Source organism: Drosophila serrata, unplaced genomic scaffold (genome assembly GCF_035046125.1).
Source record: "Drosophila serrata isolate PLE 108 unplaced genomic scaffold, ASM3504612v1 contig_382, whole genome shotgun sequence".
NCBI lineage: Eukaryota > Metazoa > Arthropoda > Insecta > Diptera > Drosophilidae > Drosophila > Drosophila serrata.
In genome coordinates this window covers 10,197,477-10,222,255 of record NW_028257280.1, presented here as the reverse complement: position 1 = coordinate 10,222,255, position 24,779 = coordinate 10,197,477, and the positions used below count along the sequence as shown (strand labels likewise).

At 44.1% G+C, this 24,779-nt stretch overlaps 6 protein-coding genes, 1 long non-coding RNA gene and 1 pseudogene across 8 annotated transcripts; 4 read left to right on the top strand and 4 right to left on the bottom strand.

The window, feature by feature from the left end:
• Positions 1-16: 16 nt before the first annotated feature.
• On the top strand, positions 17-506 carry LOC147642626 (uncharacterized). Its single transcript, XR_015273293.1, has 2 exons — positions 17-113; positions 180-506. It is a non-coding gene; the product is annotated as an uncharacterized LOC147642626 (long non-coding RNA).
• On the bottom strand, positions 388-1,394 carry mgr (prefoldin subunit mgr). Its single transcript, XM_020961748.2, has 3 exons — positions 1,212-1,394; positions 728-1,122; positions 388-666 (listed from the first exon to the last, which is right to left on the bottom strand). Exons 1-3 carry the CDS (start codon positions 1,296-1,298, stop codon positions 561-563), a joined length of 588 nt encoding a protein of 195 aa, XP_020817407.1. The 5' UTR covers positions 1,299-1,394; the 3' UTR covers positions 388-560.
• A 174-nt stretch (positions 1,395-1,568) lies between these two features.
• Positions 1,569-3,982, top strand: Irbp (Inverted repeat-binding protein). The gene is made up of 2 exons (XM_020961746.2): positions 1,569-2,353; positions 2,597-3,982. The coding sequence occupies exons 1-2, from the start codon at positions 1,681-1,683 to the stop codon at positions 3,817-3,819; spliced, it is 1,896 nt and encodes a 631-aa protein (XP_020817405.2). The 5' UTR covers positions 1,569-1,680; the 3' UTR covers positions 3,820-3,982.
• Positions 3,983-4,086: 104 nt separating this feature from the next.
• On the top strand, positions 4,087-7,772 carry Ipo9 (Importin 9). Its single transcript, XM_020961954.2, is given in 7 exon segments — positions 4,087-4,373; positions 4,477-5,024; positions 5,026-5,125; positions 5,195-5,613; positions 5,669-6,220; positions 6,277-7,065; positions 7,123-7,772. Coding segments are annotated over 7 exon segments (3,060 nt in total). The 5' UTR covers positions 4,087-4,234; the 3' UTR covers positions 7,636-7,772.
• On the bottom strand, positions 7,764-10,680 carry bumpel (solute carrier family 5 member brother of rumpel). Its single transcript, XM_086840146.1, has 8 exons — positions 10,400-10,680; positions 9,647-10,266; positions 9,316-9,590; positions 9,011-9,260; positions 8,582-8,962; positions 8,337-8,524; positions 8,092-8,275; positions 7,764-8,029 (listed from the first exon to the last, which is right to left on the bottom strand). Exons 2-8 carry the CDS (start codon positions 10,133-10,135, stop codon positions 7,967-7,969), a joined length of 1,830 nt encoding a protein of 609 aa, XP_086696272.1. The 5' UTR covers positions 10,136-10,266; positions 10,400-10,680; the 3' UTR covers positions 7,764-7,966.
• Positions 10,681-17,599: 6,919 nt separating this feature from the next.
• On the bottom strand, positions 17,600-19,792 carry ninaG (neither inactivation nor afterpotential protein G). The gene is made up of 5 exons (XM_020961968.2): positions 19,701-19,792; positions 19,509-19,643; positions 18,175-19,445; positions 17,903-18,114; positions 17,600-17,851 (listed from the first exon to the last, which is right to left on the bottom strand). Exons 1-5 carry the CDS (start codon positions 19,717-19,719, stop codon positions 17,692-17,694), a joined length of 1,797 nt encoding a protein of 598 aa, XP_020817627.2. The 5' UTR covers positions 19,720-19,792; the 3' UTR covers positions 17,600-17,691.
• Positions 19,793-19,920: 128 nt separating this feature from the next.
• LOC147642625 (major heat shock 70 kDa protein Ab pseudogene) lies at positions 19,921-22,918 on the bottom strand (annotated as a pseudogene). Its single transcript, XR_015273292.1, has one exon. The product of XR_015273292.1 is annotated as a major heat shock 70 kDa protein Ab pseudogene (transcript).
• On the top strand, positions 22,612-24,717 carry LOC147642624 (uncharacterized). The gene is made up of 2 exons (XM_086840144.1): positions 22,612-23,640; positions 23,704-24,717. Exons 1-2 carry the CDS (start codon positions 23,152-23,154, stop codon positions 24,313-24,315), a joined length of 1,101 nt encoding a protein of 366 aa, XP_086696270.1. The 5' UTR covers positions 22,612-23,151; the 3' UTR covers positions 24,316-24,717.
• The last annotated feature ends 62 nt before the right edge of the window (positions 24,718-24,779 follow it).

Below are 24,779 nucleotides of genomic sequence, written 5' to 3'. Positions count from 1 at the left end.
TCAAACTATCTGATTTAGTAGTGTGTTCAGTGCACTGTCACAATGCAGGTGATGTCCGGGAATCTGTTGTGCCAAATACTTTTGGTTTTGGGGGCTTGCCTCCGGCTTGGAACGTAAGTATTTCTCCTACAGTCGATGAAACATTGACAACAACGATTAAATCACAGGGCGTTGCCCAGGAACGACATCTTAAAAACACTTGGTCCATTGAGAAGTCCTTGCTTAGATGGCCAGGAGTGCGAATCTGGAGACTGCAGCTGTGGCCAGTGCATGGGCTGTGTAAATGATGTGTGCTTTATGGAACTATGCCCTTTCCAGCAGGGACATCACTACCAGAAATGGGATATTTCCCCCGGAACTGCGAATCTACCATAGATAGTCTTGCCATTTAAATGCGTTTTGCGTCGCCTTTATTGTTATCAGTGGAGAACGAGAATATGGCAGGCGGGGAATCCTGCCGAGCCCTTTCGGTGATCTGTCGAAATAAATAATACGCGAAAAAAGTAGCACTGCTGTCCGCCGTTGAGTTTGATGTTGGGATGGGTTCCTTAAGCGAAGTCTTAGGACGAGGGACTATTGGCGTTGTTCTTGGCATCGGCCTGTCGCTTTTTCACACCCCAGTTATAGACACGCGCCATGTTTACCTCTGTCGTGGTAATTTGATCCCTGAAATAGTGAGTTTCATTAGAACCATTGTGTTTTTATAAGTGCAATGATCCAAACTGACCTGAGGAAGTCCTGATCGTGCTCCACGGACTTCAGATTTCCCACAGCCGATGTGATATTCTGCTTGAGCAGCGCCTCCGCCTCGTCCAATGGATACTCCAACATTACGCTGGCACCCAGCCAGAGGTAAACTGTTTTCGTTGGTGGCACCAGCGTCTTGATGAACACCTGATCACTGAGCAGAAACTGTGTCTCACGCTCCTCGTCCTCCTTGCGCAGAACATTCACCATCTCCAGCGAGCGCTCCAAATCCGGGATCTGCGACTTTAGCTTACGCCTCCGTGCCTCCAGGTTGTAGGCCATGAATCGGTACTTGCCGTGCTGCTCGTCCAAGCGCTGCAGCACCTTCTCACAGTTCTCGTTCTCTGGCAGCAGCATGAACGAGTCAATCTCCTCCTGGAAGCACCAAATGGTCGTGGATTAGTGGACAGTTCCCAGGTGCAGGTGCAGCTGCACGATTGCTAGGTTAGGATTCGACCACTCACCAGGAAGACGGCCTCCGGGATGCCGGCAAAGGTCTTCTGGTTTTCTGGCAATTTGGGCATTTCCACCGTGTCCATGATACCAGTCATTTTGATCCTTTTATTCGTACTGTCTACAAATCCAATTTAATTTCCAGGAGGTCAGCCTGCCGCTGTAAAAGTCGATGGGTGAGTCAAAACTGCGATGAGTGGGCTATCGATGGACTTGGGGTATATCGATAAGCGGTCGCACAATAAATACAAAATTAGTAAATGAAGTATAAAGAATGTATGAAAATTATTAAGAACTTTCTATCAATTAAACTTAATTTTCCTTGGTTTCAACTTTTGTCAAGTTTAAATCAATTGCGATAATTTTTTTCAAACTGAACAGCACATCGATAGTCCCTGAAACTGTTTCGATGACCGCGTCGCGTCGATATATCCCGCTTGTGAAATTCCGGATCTTGCAAATAAAAAATAATACGAAAAGATGACCACTTGGAACCCGGATAACGATGTGGACTTGCTGACCGACTCTGAGGACGAGGAGGCTGTGGCCATGAAGCGAGACTACCATGGCCGGGAGGCCCTTCTTTTCGTGGTTGACGCAAACCTGCTGGCGGGCGGCGTGGAGCGCCTGATGGACGCTCTGAACATTATCCGAACGGCCTTCATCTCTGGGATGATGGTGAACGACAAGGATTTGATTGGTCTGTTATTCGCCAACACAAAGAATAGTCCAATGCCCCTGGAAGCCTCCGCCCTGGACAACATTGTGGTGCCCGATAACTGCGCAGTATTTCTCCCACTTCGGCAGCTAACTAAACCCATTGTTGAGCACTATCTGGAGTTCATGGGTGGAGCCGAGACGCTGTTTGCCAAGGAGTATGGCCTGGCTGAGCCGGATGGCTGCGGAAGGTTCGATTTGATGATCCGTCTGTGCATTGAGCTGCTGGAGAAGTGCGGCAAGAAGCTGAACAACGCCAAGATCGTCTACATGACTGATGTGAATACGCCTCACCCGCCTTCCAGCAATGCATTCCAGGCAGCCTTGCAGAAGGCAAGTGATCTGGAGGGCAAGGAGATTGAATTTCACGTCATTCCCATGGTGGATGACTTTGACTATGAGCCGTTCTACAAGGAGTTCATCACTCTGTCAAGAGGTAAGTGGAGCCATATAAAATAAATTATTAACTTACCTTGTACGAAGTCTGTTCCCCTTGTTGGTGCTAAAGTTTCGCCAGAGAGGTTTTAAGACTTCGCAGATCAACATGAGCAATCATTCACCCGCGTCCAAGTGAAGCTCAACTGGTTTGTGGTTTTGGATTGGCTCACATGCAACTAAAAATAAATGGAATTATTAGGTAAAGTCTGTGTTTATTTACAACGATTTAATTTTTTTGCAGCCATCGAACTGGACGCCTTCCAAGTGCCGGATGCCCAGATGCTTCGTGAGATCCTTGCGGATCGGAAGCTGAAGCAGGACTATTTGCGTCGTTGCTTGGGCCACTTCACCTTTAATCTGGGGCCCAATCTTTCCATGTCTGTGCAGTATTACAATTACTTCCAGCGACGCGCCTTCCCGCACAAGGTGCAGATTCTGCGTCGGGACAACAGTGTGGTGCAGAGCAAACGGCTGATTATGGTTCGCGAGGTCGACCAGGAGTCTGAGGAGATAAAACACGAGTACCAAATCAAGACGACGGGCGGCTGGTACTCATGCAACGTGGGTGATAAGAATCTACGCATGAGTATGGAGGAAGTAAACGAGATGCGCAACCTGCACAAGCCGCAGATGATGTTGCTGGGCTTTAAGCATCGCTCCTCTCTGCCGGAAGTGACCTACAGCAAACCCTCAAATTTCATGTATCCCGATGACCAGAGCATTATTGGCTCGAAGCGTCTCTTTCGCGCGTTGTGGGAGCGATGTCTGGCACGCGAGAAGATTGCCATCTGCCTGTTTATGTGCAAGCGCAAGTCGATTCCTCGCTATGTGGCCCTGGTGCCGGTGGAAGCCCCGGAAAAGGGAGAGGAGAAGAACTACCGCTCGCTGCTGTGCGGGGATGGATTCAAGATCGTCTACCTACCGGAGGCCAAGCACATTCGGCACCTCGACATGTGTGACTGGAACAAACCCGATAACGCAGCTAGCGACGAAGGCGTCGAGTTCTTCCAGAAGGTCATCAAAAAGCTGCGAGTAGACTATCAGCCCAATCTGATCAACGATCCTACACTGGACGCCCTGCAGGCTAATCTGCTAGCCCTGTCACTGGATTTCACCACTGACAGCAAGGGAATCGACAATCTGCTGGACACCACGCAGCAGGACAAGCGCATCGAAAAGTTTCTACCAGACTACGAGGAGATCTTTGCCGCCGACATAGAGCCGGCCAAGAAGCGGACGGCAAAGTCAGCCACCGAAGGTGCCAGTGCTCCAAAGATGCCCAAGATCGACTTGGATCAGATTAAGAGCTACGACTTTGTGATGGGCCTAATTAAGGAACAGCGCTTGTCTAGTTGCACTGCTGCCCAACTTCAATTCATCTTGAAGGAGCACTTTGATGTTGTGTTGAACAAGTCGGCCATCAAGGCGAAGCTACTAGAGAAGATCCAGGAATTGACTACCTAAAAGGGGTATACCAGCTAGTATTGGGAACTGAGTTGCCGATTCCAAAGCATGAAGTGATAAGATGAAAAACGTGATGAGTTATGATTTAAGTTTGAATTGTTAATTAATATATTAAATAATATAATATTATATAAATATATTAAGGAAGTTAATTGATCCATCATTTTGAAAGTGTACTAAAACACACCAAGGTGCTAAGGGGTATCAATACTGTCTGCCTTATAAATCATTGGAAAAAAGTGTAAACGAGTCCCCTATGAAACATTTTGAAATTTTTACCCATTATCGAAAAGTCGGATCTCAGAAAAAAATAATCGATAGCGTCGCAGTTTCGTTATCCCATCTCTAATCACATGTACGCTGGTGCCGCGCCGGTTTGTGTTTCGCGAATTTGAGTTTTGCAAAATTACTGATTATGTCGCTACAATTTCAAAACGACTGCGGGGACTCCGTTAAACTGGCCATCATCGAGGAGCTGCAGAACCTTCTTAGCTCGGACACGGTTGTCCTGCAGCAGGCTGAGAAGCGTATCAAGCAGCTGGAGTACACGGAAGGTGCGTTTGCATGCTTTCTGATTTGGCGGGCAGGCAGCGCTCGGCTTGGCTTGGGCACGGCGTCTGAACGAATAAATTATTTAACCCCCAATAATGTTTGCAGGCTATGGCGTTTACCTGTCCGAGATTATCATGAACCAGGCGCACGAGCTACCGCTGCGCCAGATAGCGATCATCATGCTCACCCGGTACGTGGAAACCCGCTGGACAGATGAGCGCAGCTCTGGCAACAATGCCTCCAATGGTTGCATGGCCAGTGAGCAGGCAAAACGCACCATTCGCAATATCCTTCCCAATGGGCTGTACGACCCGAACTCAAAGATCCGATCCTCGGTGGCGCACACCATTTCCACAATTGCGTCCACTGATTATCCACACGGTTGGGCGGAGCTTTTTCACATTATTGTCAAGTGCCTGGGAGGTAACGAGGACTCTATACACGGCGCCATGCAGGTTCTGCAAGACTTCACCTACGATGTGGCTCAGATAAAGGAGCTGGGACCCGTGGTTATACCTGAGGTTTATCGCATCTTTGACTCTGAGAAGAATTATTCGATCAAAACGCGCGTGTCAGCCATCCGCATCCTTAAGCCTCTTTTCACCTCGATCGCAGCTCTGATCACTGACAAGGAGGAGCAGAGCACAATGATGAAGTTCTATTTTGACCAATTTCATGGACAAGCTGATGCACTACCTCAGCATGAACAGCGGCTCCGGATCGAATTTCCTTCTCCGGTCTGAGATCATCAAAGGTGGGTTTCTGTGATTACAGTCATTCACAATAAGTGTGTAACCCGAAACGTGCATTACTCCCATCACAGTGTTTACTCATTTGGTCATCGAAATGCCGAAGTACATTCAACCTTTTATGGATCGTGTGCTGCCCATCATTTGGCAGCTGCTCACCCAAATAGCAGAGACTTATGTAAAGGTGTCTGTCAACCAGACTGAAACGAATCCTCTGGAGAGCGGCGATAGCGAAGATGACGATGAACAGACCAACTTCCAGACGCTGATCATCCAGATCCTAGAGTTCATCAACTGTATTGTGACCTGCAACAAGCTGCGTGGCAGCATTAAGAATGTGCTGGCCGACCTCATCTACATCACCATCGTATACATCCAGCTGAGCGAGGAACAGCTGGAGGACTGGGAGGATGATCTCGAGAAGTTCGTGGACGACGAGGACGACGGTGGTGTGGAGCTCACTGTTCGCATGTGCGGCCGCGATGTTTTGCTGGTTGGTGCGGAGCATACTTCATATTCTGACTCCTCTCAATTTCCCATTTTTTTAGGCCATAAACGACGAGTTCGGGGCCAAGGCCATTCAGGCGCTACAGGAGGCTTTGGGCAGACATTTCAGCGTGGCCGAGGCGGAGAAGGCGGCGAACAACCCGAATTGGTGGAAAATCCAGGAAGCCTGCATGGACGCCGTGCATGGTTTCCGCGACGTAATTCTGGAAGGCAACTCGAAGTTCGACCTTCTCAACTATCTGACCATCGTTCGCAACCTGCTCGTCCACCAGGAATCACCGCACCTAGTCGGTCGCGCTCTCTGGACCCTGAGCACCTACTCCAAGTCGGACCTGTATAATCCACAGATGCTGGTCGAGATACTCGACGTCACACTCTGCAGTCTTTCCCCGGAGAAATCGCATATTCTGCGGATCAGTGCCGTGCGCGCTCTACATGGATTTCTACAGGCAAATGAGACGAGCGAGGGCGAGAAGCGCACTCTGCTAGTGTCCAAGCTTCCGGGATTCCTGGATGGGATCATGGCTCTTGTGCCAGGTTGCAAGGCTACGGTTTTGGCGCTGCTCATGGAAGCTCTGACTATAATGGTCAAGGTGCGTAAAGATAATCCATTTATATTACTTTTTACTTACCCTTAATCCATATTTAGTTTGATGCTGAGTTTGCCTTTGCCGGTCAAGGCAAGATCACACCGCTGGCCATTGCCGTATTCCTCAAGTACGCCGAGGATCCATACGTGCTAGAGAACGTTCAGGACTTGATCCGGGCGCTGTGCCAGCGTAAAGAGTGCCTCGGACCGCTGCAAGAGAAATTCATTCCCACTATCGTAAGCATTCTCGCGCTAACGGGCGAGGCCACCACCGAAAAGCAAGACATCGCCCTGGACGTATTGAATACGATTGTTCGCTACACGGAGCCACCGCTCAGTAACACCTTGTTGGAGACGGCATTCCCTGCCATGATCAACTCCATTCTTCACACTGACGACCACGCAGTGATGGTAGCCGGCGGAGAGTGCCTTCGCAGCTTCATCAACGTCTCGCCCCAGCAGATCTGCAGCTACAAGAATGGGGAGGGCATCAACTGCATCATGCAAGTGGTTGCCACCGTCCTGCTTAATCCGATGAACAGCGAGATGACGGCCGGCGGCCAGATAGGGCGTCTGGTCATCACAATCATTACCAAGTTGGGCAGCATGCTCGGCCAGAACGTGGACATGCTACTGAAGGCTGCAATTAGCAAAATGCAGAACCTCGAGTGCCTGAAGGTGGTCATGAATCTAGTTGTGATCTTCGCTCACCTCTTTCTCACCCAAATGGACGCGGTGCTCAACTTCCTGTCGACTGTTCCAGGGCCTAATGGCGAGCCCGCAATGCAGTTCGTGCTCACGAATTGGCTTTCGCGACAGAATTCCTTCTTCGGAATCTATGAACGAAAGGTAAGATTCCATCTGCTTTAACAGTGTAAAGTTGGCTCACAAATATATGTTTTTTAGGTCACCACCATGGCTCTGTGCAAGCTTTTCGAGTACGGTGTGGCCACGCAAGACAACCGCTTGACCAGCATCACCTTCAAGGAGCTCGTGGACGACTCCAGCGATACTCGCCGACGCACCCGCTCGGTGGCAGCTTCCACTCAGAAATGGGTGACCATTCCGGCACTCGTTAAAATCTTTAAAGTGCTGATCTCCGAGTATCAGCACTTCCAAGAGAGCAAACTGGACGAACCGCTAACAGATAGCGAAGAGGATGAGGACGATGATGGACCTGGCAATACATCAAAGCCTCGCTACGTTTCCGACCTGTGCTTCGAAGGAGATGAAAATAATGCCGATGATGAGCAGCTATTGCAGGAGGTCCTAAAGGAGACCAACTACCAGGGCGACATTGCTGAGAATCTACAGAAGTTCCTCTCCACCTTCACACAGAACGAGCACTTTCCCACTTTTTTCGAGCACCTGACTGAGCCCGAGCGCTGCCTCCTGCTCACCAAAGTGCAGCAAAAGTAGCCCTCCGCGAGGACCATCACATATGCAGTGGCAGGATCAACTTTGTTACCATGTCTTACAGTGTGGATTTGTGTTAATCATATTTATATAAATTGTTGCTAACCCTGGATTAAATAAAATTTTCTATATTTTCTCAACGACCCTGATTTAATTTAATTCCTCAAAATATATTCATTCTGCATGTATTGGCGCGTTAAGATACAAATCTTTGGTTTAAAACATGAAAAACATATATTATAGAAAATATTTGAATATGGATCAGAGAATCAGTTGGCTAAGCTTATGGAAAGCCTCCTCAGCTTGAAGTTTAGGAGTAGCTCACTTTGTGCGATCATAAAGCCACCTCGTCAGGTCGGAGTTTGTGCTGTAGTGGAATGTCGGGCTTATAGGCATCCTGTAAGGAAAATGTCAGGTAAACAAGATCTATGTGAACTTATTTCCATTGCCAGTATTTACCATGCGTTCCTCGGAGCCAAAGCTGAAGAACTTTCGTATGCAGGGTGTGAGTAGAACGGGATCCACTTTGTTGGGATTATTTTTGCCAAATATTAGGGTGCCCAGCAGTGCTACGATAATGGTGATCGATGCGCCGAAGGTGGTGTACCACATGTACGAAATACGGTATAGGGGAAAGATTTCCCTGCACGAAAAGATAGATGATAGTAAATTTCAAGATTGCATGATATGGTTAAGCCACTTACTCTGCGGATGTAACCAAATGATCTGAATTTTTTGCGAGACTGGTGGTCATATTGAAGCTATAGTCACACTGCTCCACATTGAGCGCTTTCGTATTGTAACTGATGGCCCCAGAGGCTATGGCCCACTGGGCATTGAGGCTCACCCAGGACATCCCTATCACACCCATAACTCCGCCCAGCAAGGCGCTCTGGAAAAAATATATTAAAATACGTTTAGACCAGAAGCCAGCAATGGATCTATTTACATTTCCATTGATCCAGGGCATAAAGAGACCGATGGTGAAGATTCCAAATAGAGGACCATTCGTAATAGCCTCTAGGCTCATGGTTAGCTGGAGGACAGTACCCATATGCTGGACCACGTAGACCAGGCAGACGCAGAGGGCACCCACTCCGACGACCACCAGGCGCATGATCCAGTTAGTCGCTGTAGGGGTCAGCGGCTTCTTCACGTACGGCTTGACAAAGTCCTCCAGGACCACGGCGGACATGGAGTTGAGGCAGGTGGAGAGGGAACTTAGTGCGGCACTGAATACGCCGGCTATAAAGAGTCCAGTCATACCGGGTAGTTCGCCCAACGTCTCCATTACAAAGAGCGGCAGGAGCTGGTCTCGAGCCTTAGCCAACTGGAAATTCAATAATTAGGATCCGTAAAAGCAGAGTACTGCCCTTACCTTGGTGGTGAGGGGATCACAATTTTGGTAGGTGGCATAGATGAGCAGTCCGTTGTATCCACAGAGCGCCATTAGGAGAAGCACGCCGCCGCAGAATATGCAAAGCGCTTTCCGGGCGTCACCAAGGCTTGGAAGCGACAGGTACCGCTGGATCATGTTCTGGGAGACGGCGTTCGTTTGCGTCCAGTAGACGATACCGCCCAGGAACAGGCACCAGAAAGTGTGACGCACCGTCGGATCTATACTTAGGCTACAGAAGGAATAATAAGTATATAATAAGAACTTCCTGCAAATCTCATATTTACTCTGGCGCCTCTAGGCGTTCCGTGTTCCAGGCCCGTTCCAGCACCACTCCCGGTCCCCCGATATCTCGAGTGCCCTTGAAAGCTACGAGGCAGAGGGCACCCACCATAGACACCGCCTGGACCACGTCCGTCCACACCACAGCCTTTAGGCCGCCCAAGCTCGTGTAGAACACGCAAATGATGCACACGATCGGAGTAATGGTGTGCACCCCGATTCCAGTCACTTGGTTGAAGGCCAAGGCCGGTACATAGATCACGATGGGTAAGTAGGCGACCTGACGGATATGGCTGAGATGTGTGTACTGGGTAAATTGGATTAGATCTCACTCACATTCATGACCACAAACATAATGGATCCGTAGAGACGGAGTCTTCTATCGAAGCGGACTTCCAGATACTGCAAAGATTCGAAAGGAGTATAGAAAAGATCATACCAACACTCAGGGAAGCTTACCTCGTAGGTGGATGTGATGTTTAGGTCGTGGAAGACCGGAAGATAGAAGACTCCCATGACCACGCCCATTCCGACGACGCCGCACGCCACATACAGATACTGAACGCCATAGGAGTAAACTTCCGTGGGAAGTCCGAGCAGCGTGATGCCCGATACAAAGCTAGCCACCAGCGAAAAGGCGATGGGTATAACCAGCATCTTGCGTCCGCCCAGCATGTAATCATCCTCGGAGACGGACTTGTTCATGAATCCGAAATATATCCCAATACCGATGCAGAGCAGGAACATGGCCACGAAGGCCACATAGTCCGGCCACGCGAAGCGCTGCAGCTCAGCCAGAATCTGCTCAATGTTCTGGTTATGCATGATGGTGACTAACTACTGTCGGAAACGGAGGCTGGATGCGAGATTGGTCCGACTCTTAGGTGCGTCGGCGGCTCACTGAGCCCATGTGAGGTACCGGGCGCCGAGATTTGGGTGCCTCTGCGACTGTGCGGCTGTGATTCAATTCAATTCCGCTCAATTATCAATTGTGGGATAATTTAGTTTCGGGGGCACGGGGATAAGCTAGCGACTATCTTTATTTAAACGGTGGGTGGCGGGTTTTGGGTGGGCGGGGAATTACAACACCTCCGTCTCCAGTTCCAGTTCCGGGAACGTCCATTTGCTCATCGCTTCTCTGACCGAGCACTGGCCACTGTTCTCACACGGATGCCACTTGTAAGCAGTTATGTCACCGAGCACTCGGCGAATTTATCTTGAATAAATCCGCCAAGAACGCGGCGCCAAGACTTAATCTCGCCACCAATCACTGGCAAATCCCGGAGGTCGCTCTAAAGGAGCCGGAACCGAAATGTAACGCTTTTCGGAATTTTAACTGCTCTCCGCCAGCGGATTGCACAAGAACTGAGTGTGAACTGGGGGAGCCACAACCACGCGCTGCCGGAGCATCGACATATAGTCATTCATAGAACCACCTGGCAGAAGGCCAGGAGAGCTGCAGCGGCAGAAAAATCAAGTTCAAGATCGGGGGAGGAACGAACGCGGCACATCACCAGTGCACTCGAAAAAATAAATTAAATCAATTAATAAACTATAAAAGAAGCTATCTTCTATCTACCCCTTATAAAATTTTCAATTTTCGGAAAAATTTTAAAAATGTATTTTTCGACCAGACATGGCTAGAACGACTGGACTAGAATTTTCTTAAATAATCTGAGTTTTCCAAACATCATAATTAAGCCAAATTAGCATTAATTTTGATTCGGAAACCTTTTATGTGCAAGTTTTTAAAGCACTAACAAATCTGCATACTGCGTTTGTAGATGTTGTTATAGGTTTCTGACTAAAATTATAAAAACCCGCAAAAAGGTATAAAAACGGAGCATTTTTCCGAAAAATCATAGTTTAAAAAAACTCATAACTAAGCCAAACAATCATTAATTTTAATTCGGAAAGCTGTTCTGTGCTAGTTTTTAGTAGATTAACAAAGCTGCATACTCAGTTTTCAAATTTAAAAAATTCAATTTTTGTCAAATTTTGGCAATTTTAATGATGTAACCCCTTATAAAATTTTCAATTTTCGGAAAAATGTCAAAAATTTATTTTTCGACCGGACATGGCTAGAACGACTGGGCTGTTGATGCTGATCAAGAATATATATGGTTTATAGGGTCGAAAATGACTCCTTCACTGCGTTTTAATCTTCTGACTGAAGCTATACTCTGCAAAAAGGTATAAAAACAGGCAATTTTCTTAAATAATCTGAGTTTTCCAAACATCATAATTAAGCCAAATTAGCATTAATTTTGATTCGGAAACCTTTTCTGTGCAAGTTTTTAAAGCACTAACAAATCTGCATACTGCGTTTGTTGATGCTGTTATAGGTTTCTGACTAAAATTATAAAAACCCGCAAAAAGGTATAAAAACGGACCATTTTTCCGAAAAACCATAGTTTAAAAAAACTCATAACTAAGCCAAACAATCATTAATTTTAATTCGGAAAGCTGTTCTATGCTAGTTTTTAGTAGATTAACAAAGCTGCATACTCAGTTTTCAAATTTAAAAAATTCAATTTTTTGTCAAATTTTGGCAATTTTAATGATGTAACCCCTTATAAAATTTTCAATTTTCGGAAAAATGTCAAAAATTTATTTTTCGACCGGACATGGCTAGAACGACTGGGCTGTTGATGCTGATCAAGAATATATATGGTTTATAGGGTCGGAAATGACTCCTTCACTGCGTTTTAATCTTCTGACTGAAGCTATACTCTGCAAAAAGGTATAAAAACAGACAATTTTCTTAAATAATCTGAGTTTTCCAAACATCACAATTAAGCCAAAGTAGCATTAATTTTGATTCGGAAAGCTTTTCTGTGAAAGTTTTTATAGCACTAACAAATCTGCATACTTCGTTTGTTGATGCTGTTATAGGTTTCTGACTAAAATTATAAAAACCCGCAAAAAGGTATAAAAACGGAGCATTTTTCCGAAAAATCATAGTTTAAAAAAACTCATAACTAAGCCAAACAATCATTAATTTTAATTCGGAAAGCTGTTCTGTGCTAGTTTTTAGTAGATTAACAAAGCTGCATACTCAGTTTTCAAATTTAAAAAATTCAATTTTTTGTCAAATTTTGGCAATTTTAATGATGTAACCCCTTATAAAATTTTCAATTTTCGGAAAAATGTCAAAAATTTATTTTTCGACCGGACATGGCTAGAACGACTGGGCTGTTGATGTTGATCAAGAATATATATGGTTTATAGGGTCGGAAATTACTCGTTCACTGTGTTTTAATCTTCTGACTGAAGCTATACTCTGCAAAAAGGTATAAAAACAGACAGTTTTCTTAAATTATCTTAGTTTTCCAAACATCATAATTAAGCCAAATTAGCATTAATTTCAATTCGGAAAGCTTTTCTGTTCAAGTTTTTAAAGCACTAACAAATCTGCATACTGCGTTTGTTGATGCTGTTATAGGTTTCTGACTAAAATTATAAAAACCCGCAAAAAGGTATAAAAACGGAGCATTTTTCCGAAAAATCATAGTTTAAAAAAACTCATAACTAAGCCAAACAATCATTAATTTTAATTCGGAAAGCTGTTCTGTGCTATTTTTTAGTAGATTAACAAAGCTGCATACTCAGTTTTCAAATTTAAAAAATTCAATTTTTTGTCAAATTTTGGCAATTTTAATGATGTAACCCCTTATAAAATTTTCAATTTTCGGAAAAATGTCAAAAATTTATTTTTCGACCGGACATGGCTAGAACGACTGGGCTGTTGATGCTGATCAAGAATATATATGGTTTATAGGGTCGAAAATTACTCGTTCACTGTGTTTTAATCTTCTGACTGAAGCTATACTCTGCAAAAAGGTATAAAAACAGACAATTTTCTTAAATTATCTAAGTTTTCCAAACATCATAATAAAGTCAAATTAGCATTAATTTTGATTCGGAAACCTTTTCTGTGCAAGATTTTAAAGCACCAACAAATCTGCATACTGCGTTTGTTGATGCTGTTATAGGTTTCTGACTAAAATTATAAAAACCCGCAAAAAGGTATAAAAACGGAGCATTTTTCCGAAAAATCATAGTTTAAAAAAACTCATAACTAAGCCAAACAATCATTAATTTTAATTCGGAAAGCTGTTCTGTGCTAGTTTTTAGTAGATTAACAAAGCTGCATACTCAGTTTTCAAATTTAAAAAATTCAATTTTTTGTCAAATTTTGGCAATTTTAATGATGTAACCCCTTATAAAATTTTCAATTTTCGGAAAAATGTCAAAAATTTATTTTTCGACCGGACATGGCTAGAACGACTGGGCTGTTGATGTTGATCAAGAATATATATGGTTTATAGGGTCGAAAATTACTCGTTCACTGTGTTTTAATCTTCTGACTGAAGCTATACTCTGCAAAAAGGTATAAAAACAGACAGTTTTCTTAAATAATCTGAGTTTTCCAAACATCATAATTAAGCCAAATTAGCATTAATTTTGATTCGGAAACCTTTTCTGTGCAAGTTTTTAAAGCACCAACAAATCTGCATACTGCGTTTGTTGATGCTGTTAAAGGTTTCTGACTAAAATTATAAAAACCCGCAAAAAGGTATAAAAACGGAGCATTTTTCCGAAAAATCATAGTTTAAAAAAACTCATAACTAAGCCAAACAATCATTAATTTTAATTCGGAAAGCTGTTCTGTGCTAGTTTTTAGTAGATTAACAAAGCTGCATACTCAGTTTTCAAATTTAAAAAATTCAATTTTTTGTCAAATTTTGGCAATTTTAATGATGTAACCCCTTATAAAATTTTCAATTTTCGGAAAAATGTCAAAAATTTATTTTTTGACCGGACATGGCTAGAACGACTGGGCTGTTGATGTTGATCAAGAATATATATGGTTTATAGGGTCGAAAATTACTCGTTCACTGTGTTTTAATCTTCTGACTGAAGCTATACTCTGCAAAAAGGTATAAAAACAGACAGTTTTCTTAAATAATCTGAGTTTTCCAAACATCATAATTAAGCCAAATTAGCATTAATTTTGATTCGGAAACCTTTTCTGTGCAAGTTTTTAAAGCACCAACAAATCTGCATACTGCGTTTGTTGATGCTGTTAAAGGTTTCTGACTAAAATTATAAAAACCCGCAAAAAGGTATAAAAACGGAGCATTTTTCCGAAAAATCATAGTTTAAAAAAACTCATAACTAAGCCAAACAATCATTAATTTTAATTCGGAAAGCTGTTCTGTGCTAGTTTTTAGTAGATTAACAAAGCTGCATACTCAGTTTTCAAATTTAAAAAATTCAATTTTTTGTCAAATTTTGGCAATTTTAATGATGTAACCCCTTATAAAATTTTCAATTTTCGGAAAAATGTCAAAAATTTATTTTTCGACCGGACATGGCTAGAACGACTGGGCTGTTGATGTTGATCAAGAATATATATGGTTTATAGGGTCGAAAATTACTCGTTCACTGTGTTTTAATCTTCTGACTGAAGCTATACTCTGCAAAAAGGTATAAAAACAGACAGTTTTCTTAAATAATCTGAGTTTTCCAAACATCATAATTAAGCCAAATTAGCATTAATTTTGATTCGGAAAGCTTTTCTGTGCAAGTTTTTAAAGCACTAACAAATCTGCATACTGCGTTTGTTGATGCTGTTAAAGGTTTCTGACTAAAATTATAAAAACCCGCAAAAAGGTATAAAAACGGAGCATTTTTCCGAAAAATCATAGTTTAAAAAAACTCATAACTAAGCCAAACAATCATTAATTTTAATTCGGAAAGCTGTTCTGTGCTAGTTTTTAGTAGATTAACAAAGCTGCATACTCAGTTTTCAAATTTAAAAAATTCAATTTTTTGTCAAATTTTGGCAATTTTAATGATGTAACCCCTTATAAAATTTTCAATTTTCGGAAAAATGTCAAAAATTTATTTTTCGACCGGACATGGCTAGAACGACTGGGCTGTTGATGTTGATCAAGAATATATATGGTTTATAGGGTCGAAAATTACTCGTTCACTGTGTTTTAATCTTCTGACTGAAGCTATACTCTGCAAAAAGGTATAAAAACAGACAATTTTCTTAAATTATCTAAGTTTTCCAAACATCATAATAAAGCCAAATTAGCATTAATTTTGATTCGGAAAGCTTTTCTGTTCAAGTTTTTAAAGCACTAACAAATCTGCATACTGCGTTTGTTGATGCTGTTAAAGGTTTCTGACTAAAATTATAAAAACCCGCAAAAAGGTATAAAAACGGAGCATTTTTCCGAAAAATCATAGTTTAAAAAAACTCATAACTAAGCCAAACAATCATTAATTTTAATTCGGAAAGCTGTTCTGTGCTAGTTTTTAGTAGATTAACAAAGCTGCATACTCAGTTTTCAAATTTAAAAAATTCAATTTTTTGTCAAATTTTGGCAATTTTAATGATGTAACCCCTTATAAAATTTTCAATTTTCGGAAAAATGTCAAAAATTTATTTTTCGACCGGACATGGCTAGAACGACTGGGCTGTTGATGCTGATCAAGAATATATATGGTTTATAGGGTCGGAAATGACTCCTTCACTGCGTTTTAATCTTCTGACTGAAGCTGTACTCTGCAAAAAGGTATAAAAACAGACAATTTTCTTAAATAATCTGAGTTTTCCAAACATCACAATTAAGCCAAAATAGCATTAATTTTGATTCGGAAAGCTTTTCTGTGCAAGTTTTTATAGCACTAACAAATCTGCATACTTCGTTTGTTGATGCTGTTATAAGTTTCTGACTAAAATTATAAAAACCCGCAAAAAGGTATAAAAACGGAGCATTTTTCCGAAAAATCATAGTTTAAAAAAACTCATAACTAAGCCAAACAATCATTAATTTTAATTCGGAAAGCTGTTCTATGCTAGTTTTTAGTAGATTAACAAAGCTGCGTACTCAGTTTTCAAATTTAAAAAATTCAATTTTTTGTCAAATTTTGGCAATTTTAATGATGTAACCCCTTATAAAATTTTCAATTTTCGGAAAAATGTCAAAAATTTATTTTTTGACCAGACATGGCTAGAACGACTGGGCTGTTCACGCTGATCAAGAATATATATGGTTTATAGGGTCGGAAATGACTCCTTCACTGCGTTTTAATCTTCTGACTGAAGCTGTACTCTGCAAAAAGGTATAAAAACAGACAGTTTTCTTAAATAATCTGAGTTTTCCAAACATCACAATTAAGCCAAAGTAGCATTAATTTTGATTCGGAAAGCTTTTCTGTGCAAGTTTTTATAGCACTAACAAATCTGCATACTTCGTTTGTTGATGCTGTTATAAGTTTCTGACTAAAATTATAAAAACCCGCAAAAAGGTATAAAAACGGAGCATTTTTCCGAAAAATCATAGTTTAAAAAAACTCATAACTAAGCCAAACAATCATTAATTTTAATTCGGAAAGCTGTTCTGTGCTAGTTTTTAGTAGATTAACAAAGCTGCATACTCAGTTTTCAAATTTAAAAAATTCAATTTTTTGTCAAATTTTGGCAATTTTAATGATGTAACCCCTTATAAAATTTTCAATTTTCGGAAAAATGTCAAAAATTTATTTTTCGACCGGACATGGCTAGAACGACTGGGCTGTTGATGTTGATCAAGAATATATATGGTTTATAGGGTCGAAAATTACTCGTTCACTGTGTTTTAATCTTCTGACTGAAGCTATACTCTGCAAAAAGGTATAAAAACAGACAGTTTTCTTAAATTATCTTAGTTTTCCAAACATCATAATTAAGCCAAATTAGCATTAATTTGAATTCGGAAAGCTTTTCTGTTCAAGTTTTTAAAGCACTAACAAATCTGCATACTGCGTTTGTTGATGCTGTTAAAGGTTTCTGACTAAAATTATAAAAACCCGCAAAAAGGTATAAAAACGGAGCATTTTTCCGAAAAATCATAGTTTAAAAAAACTCATAACTAAGCCAAACAATCATTAATTTTAATTCGGAAAGCTGTTCTGTGCTAGTTTTTAGTAGATTAACAAAGCTGCATACTCAGTTTTCAAATTTAAAAAATTCAATTTTTTGTCAAATTTTGGCAATTTTAATGATGTAACCCCTTATAAAATTTTCAATTTTCGGAAAAATGTCAAAAATTTATTTTTCGACCGGACATGGCTAGAACGACTGGGCTGTTGATGCTGATCAAAAATATATATGGTTTATAGGGTCGGAAATGACTCCTTCACGGACTTTAAAGCTTCTGACTGAAATTGTAATACCCTTCGAAGGTATAATAAAACAAATGGTATACATAAAAAAAGCAAAACAAATTCTTATGGTAATTGTACTTTCCTTGCTATTTATTTCATTCAGTGTAATTTGCCACGATCTAAATGGTTTCATAGCAATCTTACAGAGAAACAATTTATTGTAAATCAGATGCGGCGCCGGCCTGCAGTTCGCTCTTGAGTATCCAGGAGGCCGCTCTCAATGCGATGGCGACGACCACCGAGTTGGGATTCCCCGAGACGGGACGGGGTAGCACGCTGGCATCCACTATCCGCACATTGGACACGCCCTGTAATCTACAGAGAACGTTTCATCATCGATCTTTAGTGGCTATAGGGTGCATGTACCTCAATTTGGAGTCTACGACGCTGCCCAGAGCACAGGTGCCACCCGGATGATGCGACCCGAGGCCAATGTGGCGCAACAGGCACTCCAAGTAGTGATCCGATGGGCGATTCTCGGAAAAGTCCCGCTCGAAGGGACCGAAGTTAGAGCACTCCTGCAGCTTGGGCCAGTGAATGCGGGGATGCAGTGAAGCGAAGGCTGCAGAGGTGACCAGCTGAAAGACGACAAATCGTTTTTTATTTACGAACAGTAAATTAATAAGCTTTTGTTTTACCTCCACAGCACTCCGAATGGCCGCTATGGTGCATACCACATCTTCGTCTCGGCTGAGGTAGTTGGGATCGATCAGGGGATTCCGTCGCATGTGCCGGTTTAGAAGTCCGACAAAACCCCGAGATCTAGGCTGCAGACAGCTGGAGATCACCACGAATCCCTCCTGGGAGGCGTTGTAGTAGCGCGGAAAGAGCGCTCGGAATGCAGCACTCTTAAAGTTTGATATGGACATGAGGGCAGCCTCATCAATGGCGCCGGCTCCAAAGAAGGTGATGCCGTAAGGTGAGGACTCACCAAGGCTGGCCACATTTCCGAGTACTCCGAAATTGCCGAGAGGTCCGGTCCCCGAGCTGAGAAAATTGATCAAGGTCATGGGATTGAGGAGTGTCCTCTGGTTAATAGTGGGTCCAGTGGCTCCAATCGAAACGAAGAGGGGAAGGTTAAAGTGGTCATGCAGGTTCTGACCCACCGAAGGTAACTTGGGCTGCAGGGGAATCCCCAGCTTTTTCAAAATGCTTCTCTCACCGATACCAGAGGCCAAGAGGAGCTGTGGAGTTTGATAGGCTCCTGCACAGAGGATCAATTCCCTCCTTACTTCCACGCTGAACTCCTGTTCCTTCTTGTCCTCATCCTTAGTCCCAACCAGAATGGAGGTGGCACGGGGCACCCGGTCGGTCGACAGCTGAATCCGCTTCACCAACGCATCGGGAAGCAGGCGAAGATTGACGCGATGCAGCACAGGATTCAGGAACTGCTGCACCACCGAGTGGCGCAGGCCGTTCTTAATGTTATAGTTGGAGCGTCGAAAGATCCAATCCTTGTGCGCAAACTCAGCCTGCGCCTCGTCCAGAGCCTCACTTAGCTTGGAATAACCACGAGGAACTTCGAACATTTCCGAGGACTTGGGCTTACTGGCTGCCATAAAGGATCGCATGTGCGCCCAGCTCCAGTCACTCAGATTGTGAACATCACGCCAAGCATCAAAGTCCGCCCCGTGGCCATCAAAATGCAGCATGTAGTTGAGATTGGCGGAACCACCCAAACCTTTGCCCCTTGGAAGGCACTGGCGCCGCTCGATTAGACCTCTCGAGGAGTGCTGCTGCGGTACCGACAAGAAGGACCAGTCGTTGATACCCTTCTGCTGAAAGGTGGTCAGCAGCGGAATCCGGCTAAGCAGGCCGAACTGGCCACCGGCCTCGATGAGCAGCACACTGCCGTTGCTGTGCTTGGTCAGAAGCGAGGTGAGCGTGCTGCCCCCGGTGCCAGCTCCAACTGAAGATGAAATGAAACACGTTACCCTATCCATTTTCTATTCCCAATTCCCTACTCACTCACCAATCACGTAGTCGAAGGCGAACTGGCGCTCCTGCGGCGCCAATACATTTGGAATCGAGTCCTTGAGCAGGGTTCCCACCAAGAGGACAAGGGCTGACAGGAATCCAAACACAATCCCTCCCACGACTAGGATCTCTGTACGAAAAGATCCCTTTAAATATTAATCTTTCCGCATTTACTTTTCGAGCTCACTTTGAAAGTGCATTCCCATGCTGTTCTGTGCGATGACGAAATCCAACTAGTTCGGACGCGAGAACTTGCTGGCTGCGGACCTGGTCTAATCCAATTAACGCCATCGCGGGGTGGGTCTTGGCGCTTAGTTTGAAAAAGATTTGCGGGTGTTTTAACTAGAGACGAATCTTTTGAAATCGATAGTTTTATAGCTACTAATAATAATAAAGTCATATACACATTTGTTTAAGAGGTAAAATAAATAATTTATTTTAAATTCAGCTAATTAAGCATATATGTAACATTCTATAACTATCTTAGGACAAGGGTGTTGTAAGATTTCTTTTGAGTTCTCAACCAAAAATCCGAATCAGTCTTAAAAATGATAAATTAGGAATGAGATCCGCTAATACTTGTGAACACAAAGTCCTCTTAGTCGACTTCCTCCACAGTGGGGCCAGAGTATCCTCCAAAGCCACCGGCCTGCTGACCACAGTTGGCTCCAGGACCAGCGGCTCCTCCCGCTCCAGCGCCCGCTCCCTGCTGATGCATCTTTGTCATAATGGGGGAGCAGTGGCGGGTAAGCTCCTCCAGCTTGTGGTCGAACTCCTCCTTCTCGGCGGTGGTGTTGGTGTCCAGCCAGCGGATAATCTCATTGCATCTTTCCAGAACGGAGTTTTTATCGGCTTCGTCCAGCTTTCCAGAGCCGTTCTGCTCCACAGCCTGCTTCACGTTGAAGACGTAGCTCTCCAGCGCGTTTCGAGAGGTGATGCGCTGCCGCTGCTTCTCGTCCTCGTCGGCATACTTCTCGGCCTCGTTCACCATGCGGTCGATTTCCGCCTGCGAGAGCCGTCCCTTGTCGTTCTTGATGGTGATGTTCTTGGCCTTGCCCGTGCTCATCTCCTTGGCAGAGACGTTCAGGATGCCGTTAGCGTCCATGTCGAAGGTGACCTTGATCTGGGGCACTCCTCGGGGGGCCGGCGGGATGCCGGACAGGTCGAAGGTTCCCAGAGCATTGTTGTCCTTGGTCATCGCACGTTCGCCCTCATATACCTGGATGGAAACTCCGGGCTGGTTGTCCGAGTACGTGGAGAAGGTCTTCGTCTGCTTGCAAGGGATGCGGCAGTTGCGCTCAATCAGTTTGGTCATCACCCCGCCGGCGGTCTCGATGCCGAGCGAGAGGGGTGCTACATCCACCAACAGCACGTCCTGGATCTTGCCGGTCTGGTCCCCGCTAAGGATTGCGGCCTGCACGGCGGCTCCGTAGGCCACCGCCTCGTCTGGGTTGATGGAGAGGTTCAGGCTCTTGCCGTGGAAGAACTGCTGCAGCAGGCTCTGCACCTTGGGGATACGGGTGGAGCCGCCCACGAGCACTATGTCGTGAATCTGGCCCTTGTCCATCTTGGCGTCGGTAAGCGCCTTCTCCACGGGCTGCAGGGTGTTGCGGAAGAGGTCTGCACACAGCTCCTCGAAGCGTGCACGGCTCACCTTGGTGTAGAAATCGTTGCCTTCGAACAGCGCGTCAATCTCGATGGTGGCCTCCGTGCTGGAGGACAGTGTGCGCTTGGCCCGCTCGGCAGCCGTACGTAGACGACGCAAGGCGCGCGGGTTGGAACGTAGGTCCTTCTTGTACTTGCGCTTGAACTCATCCGCCAGGTGCCTGACCAGCCGGTTGTCGAAGTCCTCACCGCCCAGGTGTGTGTCTCCTGCGGTGGCCCGTACCTCGAACAGAGATCCCTCGTCGATGGTCAGGATGGAGACGTCAAAGGTGCCGCCACCCAGGTCAAAGATGAGCACGTTGCGCTCTCCCTGAAGATTTTTGTCCAGTCCGTAGGCCAGTGCTGCCGCCGTGGGCTCGTTGATGATTCGGAGCACGTTCAGTCCAGCGATGCGGCCGGCGTCCTTGGTGGCCTGGCGCTGGGAGTCGTTGAAGTAGGCTGGCACAGTGATGACCGCGTCCGTGACGCTCTCGCCCAGATAGGCCTCCGCCGTCTCCCGCATCTTGACCAGCACCATTGAGCTGATCTCCTCGGGGGCAAAACGCTTGGCCTCGCCCTTAAACTCCACGCCGATTTTGGGCTTTCCGCCGTCGCTGACCACCTTGAAGGGCCAGTGCTTCATGTCCTCCGCGATCTTTGGGTCGTCGTACTTGCGTCCGATGAGGCGCTTGGCGTCGAACACTGTGTTCCGGGGGTTCATCGCCACCTGGTTCTTGGCGGCGTCGCCGATCAGACGCTCGGAGTCCGTGAATGCCACGTAGGATGGTGTGGTGCGGTTGCCCTGGTCGTTGGCAATGATTTCCACCTTGCCGTGCTGGTAGACACCCACGCAGGAGTACGTGGTGCCCAAGTCGATTCCAATGGCAGGCATTTTGTGTGTTTTGTGGATACTTCTTGTTTCTTACTTCTGAGATTTGTAACTTTCAGACTTTCTAATAGTCGGGTGTTGTCGCTTTTCCAAGTTGCTTAACTTTTTGCTTGTCTTCAATACTTTTTAGCTTGAATAACTTTAATTCTGCAATTTAATGCACTTAGCTTGTTCAGCTCGGTTTGTTTTGGTTTGCTTTTTCGCTTTCGCGATGTTTTCAGTTTGCTTGCTTGTTTTGATTTGCTGCGAAGAGAACCGAGCGGCTCTATTTATACCCGGGCGCACTCTTCGCGAACATTCGAGAGCGGCCTCTCTCGAAACTCCGAGAGCGGGGTGACTGTGCCGTGCGAGTGAGCGAGACGACAGTAGTAGCCTTTTAAGAGAGCGACATTTTCTAGATTTTTCTTCAAGAAAAAACAAACGGCATACAAATATACTTTCTTTTGGGTTCTAGAAAATTCCATTAATTGATTATTTTATTTTTCTTTCTTTTATTTAAATATGAAGAGGCGATGTCGCCGATTGAGAAGCCTGCTTCTACACCGAAACTGAATTAGAAGCTGGAATATTGCTATCATTGTTCAGGTTGATTACTGGCAATTAGCATTAGCAACTAAGAGTTTATATTGCAAACCCGATCTTGGGTTTATTAAATAAAAATAAGAAAAGGCTCTCCACTTGCTCAAAACAGTAACAGGAAACTTTTCGCAAAGCCTCTGGCAAATTGTCATAAGGCTATTAAGATTCCACCAACATCGGTCGATATTAAAGTGAAACTAGGGAGAAGACAAATCTTATCAAGATGAGTTTATTAAGCGGAGATAAGTAAAACTTCATTTAAAAATTCAAAATTAATAAGTATTTGAATTTGTGCAATCGATATTACCCAAAAAAAACATCGCAGCATGTAAATTATAGAACTATCGACAATTTCCCATACCAATTTTGCCGGCTGAAACTAAAAACAATAAATTAAAGAAGTTTAGCTTACAATTCACAAATTTAAACATAATTAGAGCAGTGTCCGTGCATCCGTACATCACAGTACAACTGAAATTCAGAACGGCAGCCATTCACCTCCTTCAGATAGCTAGATTTTCCCAATATGGAGGTCTCTGAAGCTATGACCGTGGACATGACGCCAACGTCCCGCCAGGATGGAGAAGAGCTCCAGAAGACTAAAAAACATTCGGTCAGGCGTCATTCCCACAATTCGCCGAAGGCGTTGCAACGCACGTGGTTGAAGCGCCGCCTCCGACGCCTGGTGACCGAGGGCAGTAGCAGTAAAAAGCCAATGCGCCGCAAACAGGGATTGGAAGTGAGCCGCGGGAAGGCAAACGAGACAGCCTGGTACTGTCTGTTCCTGGTGCTGTGTCTCGGTCTGGGATTGACTGTGTGGAGATTCTCCCCAGAGGACAGCAGCTTTTGGGAGATGTACAATAACCAGTACCACTCTATCGTTCACAATCGGACCAACTACTGCGACCGCTCTCATCAACTGGGCGACATGGTGACGCACTGCCGCCACCAAGTACTGCATCAGGAGGAAGCGCTGGATGAGTTGGAACGGGCTCTTGACAACACTATTTTCCAGGTAGGTTTCCTCTTAGAGAATCTTGAGTATATAAATTAATAATTTCACTTTATTCCCTAACAGAATATCGCTTTAGTCGGCTCCTCTGGCGTTGGCAAGAGTCACACAGCCCGAGTGCTGAGCGAACAGTTCCCATGGCCCGAAAACGTGGGGACTGTCTCCTGGCGTGACTCTTCGTCCCTATCGCAGGTTAAGAGCATGCTGAATAAAGTTGTCCAGTGCGGACAAAATCTCATATTAATCGACAATATGACTCCTCAGGACGCAGAGTTCGTAGCTGCTATCAACGAACTGATCCGCGAGCGAAAAGATATAGCCAACAGCACTGGACAGCCACACCTGAAAAGGTTGACCGTGGTCTTTATATTGAGTGTGAACCGTCTGCAGCCAGATGAGAAATTTTACGCGGAAATGGAGGCTTTAAGACAATTGCCGCACACCCAAGTAATTAGTTTTGCCTCTTTTGACACCAGCCAACTGCTGGACTGCATCCACAGAGAGGCGCTTCTTGAGAATATACAGCTGAATACTGCCCAAGTTGACGAGATCATTAAGGGCAGCGACGCGAGGGTCTCTGGCTGCAAGTCCGTTCGGGCAAAGGTTCTAATGTATGGACATTCCTTGGACCCCCACATTAACGAGGAAGCATTTTTCAACAGCAAACCAACGGACTGATGATATATCACAAGACTAGGAACTTTTCAAAGTTTTCTGATAAAGAAATTGTTAAGTGTACAAAACCTAAAATAGCAAATGAAAATGCTAAAAGCAAACGTGATAGACTACAGGGCATACACGTAAAAAAATACCAAAGTTGTTAATGTAAAATAACTTGCAAATTACTATGCGTTTTATTTGAAAAACTGTAATGACGATTTTTACTTGGATCGAATGTGTAACGATAAAGTTAAAAATATAAAAGAAGCAAACGATGTATCTAAGAAATACTCAGATAGCTGTATACGGATTAAAAGTGAAACCTACTAAAAATAAATATAATGCATTCCATATAAATCATACTATAAAATTGTAAATTTAAGAATGTATTAAAAAATAAAGACTGTTCAAACATTTACATATCTGAGACAAGTATTATTATTTATAGAAAGTCGTTGGGATTTATGCAATCAAGTTATAAT

Excerpts from the sequence above, each read along its gene's own strand:
- bumpel (XM_086840146.1), bottom strand. The coding sequence starts at position 10,135 with ATGCATAACCAGAACATTGAGCAGATTCTGGCTGAGCTGCAGCGCTTC. Across the intron at positions 8,963-9,010 it reads GTGATCCCCTCACCACCAAG|TTGGCTAAGGCTCGAGACCA; the intron begins GTAAGGGCAGTA and ends TTGAATTTCCAG. Across the intron at positions 8,525-8,581 it reads TGCCCTGGATCAATGGAAAT|AGCGCCTTGCTGGGCGGAGT; the intron begins GTAAATAGATCC and ends TATTTTTTCCAG.
- LOC147642624 (XM_086840144.1), top strand. The coding sequence starts at position 23,152 with ATGGAGGTCTCTGAAGCTATGACCGTGGACATGACGCCAACGTCCCGC. Across the intron at positions 23,641-23,703 it reads TTGACAACACTATTTTCCAG|AATATCGCTTTAGTCGGCTC; the intron begins GTAGGTTTCCTC and ends ATTCCCTAACAG.
- ninaG (XM_020961968.2), bottom strand. Across the intron at positions 19,446-19,508 it reads CGCCTTCGACTACGTGATTG|TTGGAGCTGGCACCGGGGGC; the intron begins GTGAGTGAGTAG and ends TTTCATCTTCAG. Across the intron at positions 18,115-18,174 it reads CCATTCGGAGTGCTGTGGAG|CTGGTCACCTCTGCAGCCTT; the intron begins GTAAAACAAAAG and ends GTCGTCTTTCAG.
- Irbp (XM_020961746.2), top strand. The coding sequence starts at position 1,681 with ATGACCACTTGGAACCCGGATAACGATGTGGACTTGCTGACCGACTCT. Across the intron at positions 2,354-2,596 it reads GTTCATCACTCTGTCAAGAG|CCATCGAACTGGACGCCTTC; the intron begins GTAAGTGGAGCC and ends ATTTTTTTGCAG.
- mgr (XM_020961748.2), bottom strand. The coding sequence starts at position 1,298 with ATGACTGGTATCATGGACACGGTGGAAATGCCCAAATTGCCAGAAAAC. Across the intron at positions 1,123-1,211 it reads TCCCGGAGGCCGTCTTCCTG|GAGGAGATTGACTCGTTCAT; the intron begins GTGAGTGGTCGA and ends TGGTGCTTCCAG. Across the intron at positions 667-727 it reads CACGATCAGGACTTCCTCAG|GGATCAAATTACCACGACAG; the intron begins GTCAGTTTGGAT and ends TCACTATTTCAG.